At 46.1% G+C, this 16,636-nt stretch overlaps 1 protein-coding gene across 8 annotated transcripts in view; it reads left to right on the top strand.

Moving 5' to 3' along the window:
* MEF2D (myocyte enhancer factor 2D) overlaps positions 1 to 16,636 on the top strand; it is a 118,636-nt gene that overhangs the window by 8,268 nt on the left and 93,732 nt on the right. For all 8 annotated transcript variants that reach the window (XM_074223211.1, XM_074223213.1, XM_074223209.1 and 5 more), the window contains exons 2-3: positions 13,286 to 13,508; positions 15,813 to 16,016. In XM_074223211.1, the coding sequence (XP_074079312.1) occupies positions 13,455 to 13,508; positions 15,813 to 16,016 (258 nt within the window). In that variant the 5' untranslated portion in view covers positions 13,286 to 13,454. The remainder of the gene's footprint in view (positions 1 to 13,285; positions 13,509 to 15,812; positions 16,017 to 16,636) is intronic.

Consider the following 16,636-nt stretch of genomic DNA (forward strand, 5'->3'; position numbering starts at 1 on the left):
CCCATTTTTTTCATCTCTAAAGTGAAAGGGTTTTAATAAGAAGATTTCTAAGATCAGTTCTAGTTCTAGCATTCTGTTCTAGGGTCTCTTTCAGCTCTACTGAAACTGTTAGAAATTCCTAGATTTCATCTCATAAAGGACAAGAATATCTCAATTCAGTTCAGTTTATTAAATATCTGCTATATGCAAGACACTTTATGAAATACTTGGGATATAGATATGAATACAACACAATGCTTGCCACAACTGAACTTACAATTTAGGTCGGGGGAGGGGGAATTGGGACCTAAACACAAATAACTGATTCCATGGAAAATGAGATAAGTACATAGGTGAGGCCAAGCAGAGAAGGAAGAGAGATTGGAAAGATGGAACTCCCAACATCATGGTGGACGTGATGGAACCCATGCTGGTCTTTAAATAAAGGACAGGAAGGATTTCATCATGAAGAAACAAAACATACATAGCTACAACAGGAGGGATTTAGGTTAATTGCAGTGTGGACTTCCCAGCCTCCAGGTTGTCAGGAGACATGCTAGAGTGGTAATCAAGAGAGGGGGTGGATTGATCTTCTGGGATGGCCTTTCTTTATCTTTTAGGCTAGAAAGAATAATGTGGAAACTTTGGAATGAATGTAATGATCTAACCCATCCATTCTTAACACCCCCACTTCCACCCACCCTGGAGAACTCTAGGGGTACTGGAGCCTTTCAGAGGATCCATGAGGGAAAAACTATTTTCATAAGGCAACTAAGGCATTTTAATTTCTAATACTTTAAATATCAGATATAATCTTCAAAAACAAGAGCTCCTTGGGTGTCCATGATAATTTTTAAGTGTTAAGGAAACATTTTTTGAGGCTATAGAGTTTGAGAAACTTCTCCAGGGTTAATCTCTAATCTATTGAAATTATGGGGTACAGGGGGAAGTGATCATATCCTAGAGTCTCAGAATGTCAGATTTGGAAGAAGCTTTGGAAGTTATTGAATCTATTCCCTTCATTTTATAGATGAGGAAACTTAGACCAATCGAGACCAAATGACATGCCCAAGGCTATTTGGTTAGTGGCATAGGTAGAATTAGATCCCAAACTGGACAGCTAGTTCAGGGTTCTTTCCACTCCATGAAGAAAAATAGTGATGGTTAGGTTCCAATCACCCCTTTTCAAGGAGCTCTTAACTTCTCCTCTCTCCCTTTTGGGCCTCAGATTCTTTATTCTTTGGGAGACAGAGGGGCCCCTAAAGAGATGATATGACTTACAGCTGCCTTTTTGACGAGGGAGAGGGTGGGTCTGCCCAGTAAAGGACAGGTGTCTCTGTCCCAGCTGGTGACTCTTGTCTCTTCTGCTTGTCAGCTTCAGAAAGTGTAGAGAAGAGGAGAAGGAGGGGCGGGGAGAGGAGAACAGAACTAGCCACCCCCTGCCCATCTCTTTTGGAGAGTGCTTTGGTGAAATTTAATTCAAGCATTTAGTGAATACCAACTATGTACCAGACACTCTAGGAGATGCTGAGGCTATAGAGACAGAGAGCAGACACACCCTGTCCCCAAGTTGCTTCCTGAGTGGGATGTAACCTGGTTCCAAATTAGAAAATAAAAAGTACTAAAAAATCATTTTTAAAAAGTGTCAACATTAAGTATTGACAGGATCAGGATAGGCCTGGAGTAGGGGCTACATTCCAGTTGTGAGGGACCAACTATGTAAAAGTGTGGAAGTGGGAGATGAGGAAGGAAGAAGGCCCTGGTACAAAAGGAACTAGAGAAGGTTTGGGAAGCCTGTAGCTGGGGCAAGAGGAACTATAGGAGTCTGACCTCCACATTTCAGAGCTGAGTGTCCCCAAGAAAAAGGGCAGGAGAGAAATAGCTGCATTAATGAGGAATAGATTTGTCTTCTGTACCATCTTATCCCCTGCCTTCCCCATTGTCCCTCCCTTTTTCCATCACATGGCACCCTCAACTTCCCCAAAAGCAGCAAGCTAATAACAAACTGGCTTCCCAACTGACCCTGCCAAGGTTCTGCCAGACTTCATGTGTGGAACTAGACCCAGAAAGCTGTATGCATAAGAACTGGGTTTGACCAGCAACTGGCCCTTTAAATCATCCTTGACTCCCTACCAGGTCACCCTGTTTCTCTGGGAGGATTTGCTTCTTCCTGATTGGATTGGCCTCCTTTGAGCCCTTACCATAATTTCATGCATATATAGCTCACTCCATATAATCCATATTTTTTTAAACTTTCGCCACTCTCCAACCAAAAAGAAAATTCCATTCAATCTTTCAACCAACAATCAATTGTGCACTGTGTTTAGGTACTAAGGATTTAAAAATTAAAAATAAGTAAAAGAGACATTTCATCTGGGCATACAAAATTGACTGTCTCCTCTCTCTCTGTTCAATGGGCAACCCTCTGCTTCCAGGACCTAGCTTGTCTGAGCCCTGGTCTCTCTCATACCGGACTTTGCCTCTTCTTTTTCCCCCAACCCCCCATGGCTTCTTTTCCTACTGCTGGGCCAGTGCTTTCCTCTTCAGATGCCTTTATTCAGCACCTACTATGCGCAAAGTACTGTCCTAGATGCTTGTATCAAAGAAGATACAGTCTTTGTTGGGGAGAAAGAAATCCCTTTTACTCTAGGGTAGCTAGATTTGGGCCCCAAAATCCCTTGGGAGGCTTGCTGCTAGAAGTGGGCCTTGAGGAGAAGGAAGGAGAGACATCCAGAGGAGGAGAAGGGCAGGGGCAGGATTGAGCCAAGGCCCAGAGAGGGATGAGAACAGAATGATTAGGGGAGATTTGGAAGTGTTCAGTTGGGTCTCAGTGTAGAAGTAGGATGAGATAAGGTTGGCCAGGTTGTGGAAGGCTGTGACTGTCAAGTCAAGCTGTTTATTGGGGAAGTAATAGGGAGTCACTGAATGTTTTTGTGCAGGGGAGTAATATGGTCAGACATGAGCATTAGAAAGGTTATTCTGGAGCTGGATGAAGGAAAGAATCTAGGGTTAGGGAGATTTGGTAGGATGTATCCTAGTAATCTAAGGGAGTGATATGAGAAGCTGTCTAGTATTCTGGAAATGGTAATAGGGAAATGGAGGGAATGAGTTTGAAAAAACAGTGCAGAAAGAATTGGCAGAACTTGGCAGCTGATTTGATATGAAAGAAAGGGAGTCTTCCACCTTCTCCTCCTTCCCCTCTTTTATTCCTGGGCTGGGCTGAGCCTAACCCTGACCCCTTCCCACACCAACGGCTCTTGGGCTCCTCTAGGCCCAGCTGGGACTTTCACTTCTGCCTTGGGACCCTAGAGGGAAGTCAAGTAGGGAGCTGAGGGTGATGAGGCTAACTGTCCCAACGGCCCCCACCTTTTTTCTCAGAATGGGAGGAAATAGGCTAGCTTTACAGTTGGATGGATGGAAGTTAGATGGAAGAAAGGACTTCCCAGGTGCTGGGACTGGGAGTGGAGGAGAGCAAAGGGTCTGGTTTTGTCTCTTTAGAGGGCTGACACACTAGTGGGAAGGACTGATGGAAGGAATTCTCCCAGGGAAGAACAATTTGCCCTCAGGATTAGGATTGGAACCAAATTTTTAAAATATAGTAAGGTTTACATCTAGAACAGGTATCCAAGTCTTACATCTAGAACGGGCTTGGAGTCTGAGGCCTTGGGTTTGAATCCCAGCTCTGTGACCTGGAACAGGTCATTGAGCCTCTCTGAGAATTGGTTTCTACATTAGTAGAAAGGAGGTAGTGGGACTAGGTTTTAATTTAGGTATCTTGTCAGGGGTGCCAAACTACTTTCATACTTGTACTAATAAAATTAAATTTCTAATATAGTAAATATTGATAGCTATAATAGACATAAATCAAAGCTCTTTGGGGGCTCTTCAGTAATTTTTATAGTATTCTGAGACCAAAAAGTTTGAGAACTACTAGGTTAGGCAATCTCTCAGGGCTTTTTTTTTTCTACTCCTAAACTGTATGGTCTCTGGTTAGATCTGATAGGTACCATTTCAGCTAGTTCCAATTCTCTTATTTTAAGTTTGAGTAAACTGAGGCAAAGAGGAGGGAAGTGATTTTCTCAAGGTCATACAATGGAGTTGCTTCTACTATTGGAGATGAGATGATATTCAGAAAGAGAGGATTCAAATTCATTTCTCTGGAAGACCCTAGAGAGACTGAGACCAGTGTGGTAGGAGCCAATAAAACTAGGGAAAGGACTGTCCAGATGAGGCATCAGCAGAGTTTCCTTTAAACCAAATGGTTCAGGGTGGCAGGGGACCATAGACTTGACTTCTGGTCTGCCACTTATTTGCTGTTTAGCCTTAGGGAAATCACAGAACCCTGCAGGGACAGAGTTTCCTCCTGGGTAAAATGAGGGGTTCAGATAAGGTGCCGTCTAAGGGCCTTTTAAATTCTGACCATGTATGAAGCTGATTCCCTAGCTTCTCTACCTGAGACCTTGTGCAAATTGTACCTTACCTCTGGGCCTCAGTTCCCTTATTTGTGAATGACAGGACTGGACTATTGTGACCTCCAAGGTTCTCTCTAGCTTTAAATCTCTGATCCCATAATCCTCTGATCTACATTCTGCTCCCAGCTCTCTGACCCTCCCCAGAAGCCTCTGTTCACCTTTGTAATCTTCTGCCTTCTTGTTGTTGGTTGGTACCCTCCTGGCTAGGTTCTCCTGGCACCACTGCCCGTTTCCCTTGGGGTAGAGTTGGTTCTCCTTTTTATTGGTGATTCCCCCATGCCTTCTTTCCTACTTCCAAGCCCCATAACAGGGGCTCTTCTCTTTATATAGTACAGTTCTCCGGATAAGGAAAAGCCTGCGTATCTCCTCATTTTTCTACTGTCTTTCCACTGTTAACTCCCTCTTAGGAAGTTCCTTCTGGAATTTAATCTCCATCCTTCCCTTTGTAACATGGACCCCACCTTATCCTCCAACTGTGGGAGCTTCATGGATGCTGTTCCCTACCCCGGCCCCTGTAGAGTCTGGAAATCCCCAATCAGATTTCTCTTCTCTAAGACTTCATCTTTCCTATTCTTCCCCTCCCTTTCTCAGAAAGATAAGAGTCAGAACTATAGAATATTCGAACTAGAAAGGATCTTAGAGATTGTCTAGCCCAATCTTCTTATTTTCTAGATAAAGCAATATGTCGAATAGTCTTTCTCAACCAGATGAACAAATCTCCCAATGCGAGGGGTTCTAACACCTGTCCCCTTTGGCACAGAGGGCCCCTACTTGCGGCCGGAGGGTAGAGGTTAGAGAGGAGGAAGGATGAAATTGTCCAGCTCCAAAAGTCAAGCTGTCCTGGTAGTTGCAGGACTGAATAAGGCTGGGGTGGGGCTCCACCCCACTGGTAGAATACTCAGGAACTCTTGGACTCAGCGTCTGGGGGATGGTTGCAATGACCCTTCTCTCTCTCTTCCCCAGGAATCGAATTTCAAACCAAATGGGAGAGGAGGTGGGGCTAGCTGATATGTGGGTGGGAAGCCACCATGAGTGTCTGTCAGTCCAACTACTCCCTGTCCCCTCCCCCAGCTCCCTGCCCCATCCTTCTCACATCTGTTCCCGTCCCTTAAGCCGCAGTAGTGGTGACTCCCCAGAACCCCGTACTCCCTTTGGCTTTTCCCCCTGACGCTTGGGACCCTCGACTCCAGTCCAGGCCTCCCCTGGAGCTATCTTCCCTCACCCTGCCCTCCCTCCTGGGGCCTCCTTGGTGAGTTAAAATTAGCCCAGCCTGGGGCATAAAAATAGCCCTGGGCTGCCTGAGAGCCGCCAGGAAGGCCTGGGGGCCCTGGGTGGGGGTGGGGAGAGCCCTTGGAGGCCAGCGGGAAAGTGGTCAGTACCTTCTTGAATACCCCTGGGAAGGGGGGGTGGCTAATAATTAGGGGATGAGAAATCTGGCTAACTAGAGGAGTAGAAGAGTCACTGAGGAGAAAGTAGGGTTGGGAAGGTCAAGGTTTTCCTGACCTCCTGATCTGGAAGAGCTGGATGAGAAGCTTTTAACCTGGTGTCTTCAAGCCAGAAGCAGCTGGCGCCCCCCCCCCCAAGTTCAATGGCTGTGCTCACCTTTTAGCTGAGAGACTAGTCTCTGGGTCTCCAGCCCTTCTCTCCCCTCAAGGGCACAAGCCGAGATTACTGGGAGATTGGGATGCCACTGGATTAGATTCGAAGTTGTTCCTGTGTTGGCTCTCTCTACCCTTCTCTATCATTGGGCTATGGCCTTGGGGGCTTAGGGGAAGACTGGGAAATGGTTCCTTGAGGGGAGAAGGCTGTTGTCCCTCCCTTTTCTGAGGAGCTCTTCTTCTCTCCCTCCATGTCTTGGTAGTGGTTGTGACAGGTGTGAGGTGCCGAACTCAAATCGGTGTATTCCCTGGAAGAGGGAGGACCCCTTTTGGGTCTCAGGCTCTAGAGGATCCAAGAAAAGGTTTAGAGGGGAGGGCTGATAGAATGACTAGGAGAGTCTTAGTGCTGGGTGTGTATTGAGAGAGTAGAAATCTGGTAGAGAAAGGCGGTAGAGAATTGTCCAAAGTCAGACCTCTTTTAGTCAGTCAACAAATATCTATTTATCTCTTTGAACCTTTCAGATCAGGTTGGTTTTTCTGTGTTCTATTTAATGGCTGGATTCTGGCCTGAGAATAAGACTGGGAGGAGAAGGGCTTTTGGGTCTCAGAAGAGAAACTGGAGAGACACCCTTCCCCCCTCTCCCCTCCCCTCCTTAGACATGGGTTTATGGTCTCTGGAAAAAGCTACTGGGAGATGGGAACACTGACCCAAGAGCATACATCTAGAACTAAAAGATCCTTAAAAGTGATTGACTCCAATCCTGTGATCTTTAAAGGTGAAGACCTTGAGAAGTTAAATGACTTGCCCAAGGTCACATGGGTAGTAAAGTGGAGAACTAGAATTTGAACCCAGGTCCTCTGACTGCAAATCCAGGACTCTTTCCACTGTACTGCAATGCCAAACCACTTGCATGTTGGCAATCTGTCTAAACATGTGAATTGGTTTCTTTGTCTTTCCCCCACTTTGTTTCTGTCCTTGTGTCGTACCTGCTTTCTCTATCTCCAGGTCTCTGTTTCTCAGCTTCTTTAAAAAAAAATGAGGGCTCTTCCTTAACTCTACCCCCCCCCTTCCTTGTTAGCTGCTAACGAGACTCGACTGGCATTGGGGGTGACAGGTGGATCTGACTGTGATTCTCCCCTCTCTCCTTACTTATGCCCTGCAGCCCAGCCAAGGGGAAGAGGCAGGCGAGGGATGACTGGGCACTGCCTCCCCGGGTGAGGGCACTCAGGCTTCAAGAGAGCAGTCACCCTTTTTCTTCAGCCCAGAGGGTTGGGTTGGAGTCCCATTACTGGGGGACTTTGAGTCACTCAGTCAGCCTGTGACTCAATACCACTCTCCTCCTCCTCCTCCCTTCTGTCCTAGAATTGGGAGGGAGGATGCTGCTATCACTTGGCCCTGGGAGCTCCTAAGACTTGGAGAAAAGCCACCTCTCTTATACAACACGAGGTGCTTTGAGATCTCCTCACTTAATTCAACAAACATTCATTAACACCTACTATGCACAAATCAGGGGATGTGGATACACTCTGGGGTGCAGAGATATAGCCAATTAATTTCTGCCATCTGCAATTGCAGGAAGAGATGGGAGTTAGCCAGGAGGAAGAACTCCCTAGTTTCCCTAATCTTTCTAGAGAGGTGGGGGATGGGGAAAAAGAAATCCTGCCTGTGGTCAGACTCTCCTGCCTCAATCTCAAGGATCAGACCCAATTATGGGGGGGGAGCTTTGTCTAGCAGGGCTGTGTCTCTCTATCGCCTTCTCCCCCCCCCCCCCCCCCCCAGGAACCTAGATATCATCAGTGTTCATTCTGAAAGTGGAGGTTTGAATGTTGCTTAGGTACCTGGAGGTGTTAAAACTTGGGGTGTGCAGGGTGGGCTCTTTCTCCTTATCTCACTAGCTGCCTGGAGCCCCTCCCTCCAAAACCTTTTGAACAAAATTTGCACATTCTTCCCATCTTTCAAAAACAAATAAACAAACAGACCCAACTTTATGACTGGATGTGCTTGAGTTTTTTCTCAGTCTTCTACCTGTGTCTGTTTCTCCCGGTCTTAACTAAGATTTAAGTCTTAGCTCAATGATTTACTGACTGTGTAATCTTGGGCTAGTCGCCACACTTCTCTGGCCTTTATAAAAGGGGATGGGGGAGTTGACAAGATGATTTCTAAGGTCTCTTTCCACATTGACTTTTCTGTTCATTGTCTCAGACCCTTCCAGCTTTACCATTCTGAGTCTTTTCTCTCCCTTCCTTCCCAGGTTATATATGATGAACTTGCTTTGCTGGTAGCTCTCTGGGCTTTGCTCTGAGGGTCAGCACTGGGAATTACACAGTGCCTCTCCCCCCTTTACTATTTGTCTATTGACTAATTTCCCTGGGCAGTCTTATCATTTACCCTCTGACCTTCTGCTTATTAAGATCAGTCTTTCTATTTTGTATATATAATACACACACACACACACACACACACACAGATATAAGTCCTTGTGCTTTTGCCCATTCCCATGTAAAATTTCTTTCAAGTCTTCTTTTTCTTGGCCCCCTCAACCCCCCCTAAAAAACCCCACTGGTGCCCTCCCTCCCCAGGAGTGAATGAATCAGCAGTTCATTCTGAGGCGTGACTCTTAGGTGGCATCGAGAGTCACAGCTGTGGCTGAGGAACCAGGGTCACAGCACAGAGAAGGGTGAGAGGAAGGAAGAGAGATCCTGGCAGGAGGGGGGAGGTGAAACTTGGCATGACCCTCCTATCTGTCTCTCCATCACCATGCAGCAGTCAGAGGCTGGGTGACCCAGTCAGGGAGAGCTCAGGGAGCAGAGGCTTGCAGAACCTAGAGATTGGGTGGGAGGGAGTTGTCTGGATGGGAAGGCTTCCTGGAGGAGGAAAATGGGAAGGCTGGGGAAGAGAGGAAAGAGGGGTTCACATCTGGAGCTCATGTGTGTCAGCCTCTGGCTTTCTGGCAGTTGATTAGGCAATTAAACAGAGGGCTAATTAAGCAAGCACAGGTGTTCATTAAAGTCTCTCTAATTGGGTGGGAGGGGGCTTTGGCAAGACTGGCCTCACTACAGAAGAACTATGTTTGGGACCCTTCTTATCTCCTTCCCACCATACATTTTCAAGATTTAGTCAGCTCTTCTCCAGCCTCCCCAGGCATCAACAAAATGACCCTGTGGCTGATGTTGGAGATGCTGAAACAAGTGGGATTGCAGGTGAACTTCCCAGCAGGAGAGTAGGAAACTATGGCAGTGGTGTCTGATGAGAATAGAAAGAAGAGTATGCCTCAGATTTTGTTCTGCAACAGTTTGAATGGGTCCTGGAAGCAGGAAGGCCAGAGAGATTAGACAACAGAAAGGACTGCCCAGTATGTAGAAGCTGGAGGTCTTGAGGGAAGAAGAGCCGAGTCTCTAACGTATTAAGGGGTGGGAGTGGGTGGAAACCAGTCACTTTAACCCTTTGTTTTTAGATATGTTCAGGTCTCTCTTTTTCTGTCTGGCCCCCATACCACCCCCATACCCCCCTTTCCTTTCCCAATACTGATCCCTCACCCATCCCAGCTCCCCCTGACAGGAGGCGGGGGTGGGGGTTGGGGGGGTGGTGTTGTAGGAGACCAGCCAGGGAGCTGGTTGCCAGGCAACTGTTACCACGGCAACCCCATCCTTTCTATCTCCATGTGCCAGGGGCTGCTCCTTAGATGGCTTTAGATCCCTATCCACCCTGGGAGCAGGGAGGAGAGCAGGGCCCTGGGGCCAGAGAAGAGAAGACTGAGAGGGGATGGTTGGCCCACAGAAGGGAAGTGCCCTAGGGTAGTGGGGGGGAGCACCCACTCTTGTTGTGGGAGAAATGGAAGTTAGAGTTTAGGAGGGACTCACTGTGGGGAATACAGAAGGTTGAGATAATAGAACTGGTGTAGGAGCATTGGCTTTCTTCATTGCAGGTAGGGGTATTGTGGATGAAGGTTAGACTCCTGTGAACAATTTCTGAGGCAGTATAATGATGGAAAGAGTACCCTATTTTAATACTAGATATGAATCTGTAAGTAAGTCATTGAGCCTCAGTTTCTCCTTATGCAAAATGAGAGCAGTAGTATTTTACTATGGGATTATTGTGGATAAGGAGCTTTTGTAAACCTTAATGTGCTTTAGAAATATAAGTCATTAACCCTGGAGTGGGCTGGTGTGTGTATGATAATTATTCATTTACTCATCTCATTTTATAGTTCTGGGTGCCTCATGAGGGAGTCTCACTTAAAGCAGTTACTCTTGAATCTGTTCCATTCTCCACCTAATAACTCTTTTACATCAGGTTTCTAACCTTCTGGACTCTGTATACCAAACTGATTTAAAAATATGGCATTTCTACTGCCCTGAGCCTAGGCTAAGAGACTTTGGAGATGACTGATCTATGGAGCCAAGAGACCTGGATTTGAATCTTCCCTCAGACATTTGTTACCTGAGAGGCCTTGGGCAAGGATTCCACTTCATGGAATCCATTTCCTCATTTGTAAGATGGGGCCCTTTTGATTCTATATCTGTGACCATCTCCTGGTGTTTCTAAGAGGAGAGTGCTCTGTCCACCTTAAAATAAAACATGGATGTGAATTATTTATGCTGATAGTCATCATCATCATCATCATCATCAGTGTCCTGATGTCCAGTCCCATGGTTTCCTCACAGACACTGATTTGGAACAGAGCTTAAAAGTCCTGGAGTTCCATATGTTCTCTTCCAAGAATCTTCTTACATCTGCTTAATGCATGCTCATTTACTCTTTGCTTGGACACTGCCAGGGATGGGGAGCTCACTACTTGTGGAGACATTCCACTCCACTTTTGAATGTCTTTCATGGCTGGGAGATTTTTTTTCTTCTAGTGAACTGAAATCTTCCTTTCAAGAATTTTTACCCATTTCTTTTAGTTCTGCCCCCTTTGGGGCCTAGTGGAATAGATTTAATCCTTCTTTTAAAAGGCAACCCTTCAGATACTTGACAACAGCTGTCATGTTCCCCTGAGTCTTTTTATCTCCAGGCTAAACACTCCCCTTTCCTGAAAATGCTCATATATGTGAAAAGGTTGCCAGTCCTGCTGGAGTGCACTGCTGGCTTGGATTGGGTTCAGATGTTAGGGTCTCAAGCATGGATTCTTATCCACCTCTGTCAAAGATCTTGGGGACTCTGACTTGAGCAGATGTTATAAGGGATAATACTTGGGGGGAATATCAAAAAGTGTTGGGAGTGCCCTAAGAGATCATGTAGATGAACCATTTCATTTTATAGATGAGAAAACTTAAGTCCCAAAAGAGGAAATGACTTGTCCAAGGTTAGCCAGATTATAAATTACAGATGTGAGATTCTTGCATAGGTTGTGTGACTCTCCTTTTTCCTCTGTTACACTGTTGCGATAGAGGAGAGGGTGGGAGAAGAGGATTAAAAGAGTTGTAGTAATTAGGGTGTGGTTGGGAGACTCCTCGTATTGGCTGTAGTTGGTGCCTGTTGCTGAGTGAAGGGAGAGGGGCTGGAAGCTGAGAAACCCAAGAAAAGTCCTCTTGACAAGGAATGTACTGCTGCTGCTGCTTCAGAAGATGGATGGATTCTCAGGGGAAAGGGTTCCCTGGGAGTGGTGGAAGGACCCCCCTACCTGGAGGAACTGAAACACTGGAATGAAGGAGGAGGGGCCCTGGGGGTTGTAGAGGAGGAGATGGTATTGGCAGCAGATAGGCAGATGGGGCTGAAGGCCAAGACACGGCCCTAATAACAACCCCAGCCCGCGCCCCACCACTCAGCCACCCCAGCAGCTCCTGACTCACTCAGCCTCCAGACGCCGGCTTGTTAGACTGGGGGTTGCTGGAGAGCAGAGAGTCTTTTGCCTTTCTTGGTATCCCCCTGCTTAGCATAGAGTCTGGGACATAGTAGAGATCTAACAATTATCTATTGCCTCGTCTCTTCTCTGAGCTGAAATTCTTTGGAGTGGGTAGAGGTGTGGACATAGAAGAGCTGACATCATAGCGGAAAGGATGGAGATTAGACCCCAGTAGGGATTTTTAGGGTAGTTGGGGGAGAAGGAAGGATCTGTGCTATTGTCTAAGGAAGAGTCCCTAATGGTAGAGCCTGGGGAATATACTGACCTTAGCTGGGCTCACTCTGGAGCCTCCAGCTCCATTTAATTCCTCTGTACCCCTAGTGGCCAGGATTCCAATCTTAGCTCTTTACATCTGTTTGAGGGCTAGGGTAGCTGAGTCAGAAGTAGAGTGAGATGCTGAGCAAAAAGACACATTAACTGTTTGAAGCCTGGAGGCAGATCAGTCATGTGCATCAGTGGTTATGCCTCCTCTCAGTTATGGGCAGGAGTGCTGTTCCCCATGACTACAGGTGTGCAAACAGAGGTTTTTGAAGGACTCTCTTGTGGTGGGGGGGGTTAGCCTTGCTAGGCTTGAGCCCAGAGGGCAGAACCAGGAGCACAAGTGTCTGATTGTTGCCAAAAGGTTTCCAACAGAGCAGCTCAGCAATGGAGTGAACTCAGTGGGTGAGGGAGGAAGCTGCCCAGCACTGAAAGGTAGAGGTAGAGGTAGGTAGGTAGAGACCAGATGCTTACTCTAGGTGCCTGGCCTGACCCCCTGATGTTCCTGCCAGCTTGGAGATACTGGGATTCCAAGCTTTGGTTCTAGACCTGGGATCCATTCAGTGATACCTTTGTGTAACCTAGGGGACACCAGTAGAGACTCAGTGATTCTGGGCTACTGTAGGGTTCAAGGTTCTAAGAAATTGCTCTGGAAAAGAACAGAAGCCTGGCAATTCTGGGATATTATGGATCAAATTTATGAGCAGGATTCATGGGGCAATCCTGGGAATTGAAAAGAGTGCTGACTATGGAATTAGAAGAGCCCTGTGTTTGGATCTAACCTTTGTTGCAAGCCTCTCTGAACCTCAGTTTCCTCATTTGTCAGTGATGTAGAGAACATTTTATAGATCTTAATTTGCTGTATAAAAATTAACTTCAGTTGATGTTGTTTTAAGTAGATGACCTCTGAGGTCCCACCCAACTCAGATTCTGTGACACTATATAAAACTGTCCAGAGAAATGTAGACCCAGGAAATTTTCAAGCAAAGTAGAATGATTTAAACCTATTTTCCTGTCAAATGTTTACTGCATGTAAGAAGTAGTTTTGTTGCATAATTGCAAATTAGGCTGGTTGCTTGCTTCCAGCCTTAGTCTCATTGTTCTCCTCTTTTCCATCCTTCTGCCTACCCAGGTGGCTGTGCTAGAATTGCCCTTGAGGACCATGAACTAATCTCCTGTGGGGACAAGCCTTTTCATGAGCACACTCTAACACTGCCGCAGCCGACGCCGGTCGAGGACCCACCTCCCAGCAAGGCCTTCCCTTCCCCACCTCTCCCCAGGGTTGAGGATCTCTGGAGAAGATGGGGCGGAAAAAGATCCAGATTCAGCGGATCACAGATGAGCGGAACCGGCAGGTGAGTCCCAGAATGGTGTAGAGGGAAAAGGGAGTCTTGGACCAGGCCATGGACAGCAATGGGGAAAGTTTCTGTGGATAGTGGGGTTCATTTGGGGGAATTTACTGAGAGAAGGTGCATGTAGTCAGTATTTCCCCCCATTCTAAATTCTTTGATACTCTGGGTTTCCAAGTTCTACCCCATTCCCACTCCCCCATGTGAGGATGAACCAGGGTATTATGGTCAGAAGTGGGGTTGACCCACTCCTCTCTTTTCTGTAATTCGAGGTCAGCTTGGAGATAGCCTTGTGAGATTGAATTGTAATGACTGGGGATAGAAGGGGGCAGCTATTAGGTTCTTTTCCCCCCCCACCCCATATTTTCCACACATCATTCACAGTACTCACTAGGTTTACCTTGTTTTAGGTACACAAAGCTGCCCTTCCCTTTACTAATAACTGTCCCTCATCTGAACCAATGGTCTTTGGAATCATCAAATTTAGACCCTGGGAGGATTTTCTAAGTCTTACCCTTCAATTTTACAGCTAGGAAGCTGAGGCTGTCAAAGGTTAAATGGCCCAAGGTTAAATAGGAAGTAAGTGCAGAGAACTGAGATTTGACCCAGGTCCTCTGACTCATAATCTCTCCTTCATGAAGCCTTCCTATCTTGATTACCTTTTAGGGGAAAACAATAACAGTAAAAACCAAAGCAACAACAAAAACTCTCAGGGTTTTAGTTACCTGGAGAGCTCTGTGAGCCCAGAGTGTGACACAGTAACCACTGTCATCAGTGCAATCTTAAGGTGATAGAATTATAGATCTAGAACTGAAATCATCTCATTTTACAGATGAGGGAACTGAGTCCTGGAGAGGTTAAACATCAGAGAAAGGCTTTGACCTTGAGTCCTCTTGCTTATGAGCTAGATTAATTGAAATCTGGTGTCCCAAACCAGAGAAGTGATGGTTCCACTGAGTTTTGCCCTGTTCAGACCACATCCAGATTCTTGTGTCTAGTTCTGGGTGCCACACTTTTGAAAGACTATAGATGAAGTTTTCCTTTAAGATTATTTAGCCTGGAGAACAGCAGGTTTATTTGGGCAGCTGGGGAAATGTGCTGTTGACTTCAGGTCTTTAGAGGACTGTGTTAAGATTGAAAAGTCAAGACCAACCAAGAAAAAATAATTTCCTCAACAAGCATCCCAATTAGAAGTCATTCAGTCTTGAAGATATCCTTTTCTGTGATTTCGCCCTTCCACATTTTCTTGCTGTATCCATTTCTATAACCATATCCTCCAGAAAAGAGTTTTAAGAAGAGTTCTTCTAAGGCCAAGACAGTTGATTTAAGAACATTGTGTAGAAGTTTCAGAGAGACAGTTGTAGACTGTAAGGAGGAGTTTGCTGTAGGGCTACTCTAAAGGGGGACTGAAGAGATGATGGAAGGAGACTGGGTGACTAACTACTAGTTGGATACATTTCAAAGGAATTTCTATACAGGCTGAAGTAACTCTCCTCTCAAATCTCTCATGATGTTATTATTCTATGATTCCATGAAAATAGACCTAGGCCTTAAGCCTTGTTGCCCCTCTACCATCTTCCTGGGGATTCCAGAGTACCTCTATCTTTGGCCCCGGAGCTTCCACCTTAATTCTTTTTTTGTCCTGCATGATGGCTCTTTGAACCTCAGCAAAGACATAAACCTTTCCTACTTCTGAGATTCAGAGATCTCTCACCATCCCCCTAATTGGAGGCTCCATCCAGTTTTGAACTATCATTTTCCTTATTGAGACATTATGGTCAAGTGGAAAGAGTATAGGATTTGAAGTCAGGAGAAACCTAGTACATGTCAGAGATAGGTTTCCAAACAGGGGTCTCCTAGTTTTCTGGACTCTAGGGCTAACCTTTTGTCCACTTTAATACACTGCTTCTCTTTCTGCATGCTAACATAACTGTTACTGCATTGCATTGCTAGACAGAGCCATCCTGTAGAAGGAAATCAAGAAATAGTATTGATAGTGCTCCCATTATTTTAGTCAAAATAAATCAGACCATAGACCACTCCTAAAATTCATCTCTGCAGTAGGATGGATACTTCATTGTCTCTTCTCCCAGATCTTCATTGCTTTTTTACTTAAAAAGTTCTTCCTTTTAGTGTCCCCATGTATTACCTGCTTTGACCCTCCCCATGGCCCATGAAGTGAGTAGGGATGGTCTTAATATCCCCATTTTATAGATGCAGAAACTGAAGGCCAAAGACTTCCCCCAAGGTCAGATCAGTACTGAATGGCTCTAACCCTCTGCTCCTTTTTCACTCCTCTCTCTTCTCCAGGTGACATTTACTAAACGAAAGTTTGGATTAATGAAGAAAGCCTATGAGCTAAGTGTGTTGTGTGACTGTGAAATTGCCCTCATCATCTTCAACCACTCCAACAAGCTGTTCCAGTATGCCAGCACTGACATGGACAAAGTCCTCCTCAAGTACACAGAGTACAATGAACCCCACGAGAGCCGCACCAATGCCGACATCATTGAGGTGAGCCGGTGAACACACAGTGGCAGCATGGAGGAGCTGGGGCCAGGGACAGAGACCTTTGGAGATGGGATGCTAGCGTCTAGTCTTTCTTGATCCTTCCAAGCCCCTCTCTTAGTACCTCTCTTTCTCTATGACTTCTCTCTTCTCCATTGCTGTCTTTGTAACCATCTCTCTGCACAGTCATCTTCCATTTTGGTCTTTCTGTCCCCATTTCTCCATCTCTCTCTCTGTCTTACTCCTTCCTTGGGTTTCTCCCACATAGCCATCTTTGGGGCTTTTTTGCCTCTCTTTGTCTCTGTTTTTCAGGAGCTCCATCTCTCCATTCTGCCATCTCCCTTTCTCTGACTGTCTCTGTTCCTCTGTCTCATAGTGTGCATTTCTGCCTTTCTGTCTTTGTCTCAGTGTGTGGCTTTCCAGATTTTTCTCCCTTTACTGGGTAGCCATTAGACCATATTACTCAGGGGAGACCTCTGGGCTCCTGAGAATGGCCTCAAAGCCAGGATAAAGAACATGAGCCAATCTTAGCCTAATTACCTTTACCAAACTTCTTTGGACCCCAGGAGAGATGGGACCTGGGAGCCCTGGGTCCTTACAGTGCTTGCTTCTCCTGTGGCCTCTGG

This window comes from Macrotis lagotis, chromosome 2 (genome assembly GCF_037893015.1).
Source record: "Macrotis lagotis isolate mMagLag1 chromosome 2, bilby.v1.9.chrom.fasta, whole genome shotgun sequence".
Taxonomy (NCBI): domain Eukaryota; kingdom Metazoa; phylum Chordata; class Mammalia; order Peramelemorphia; family Peramelidae; genus Macrotis; species Macrotis lagotis.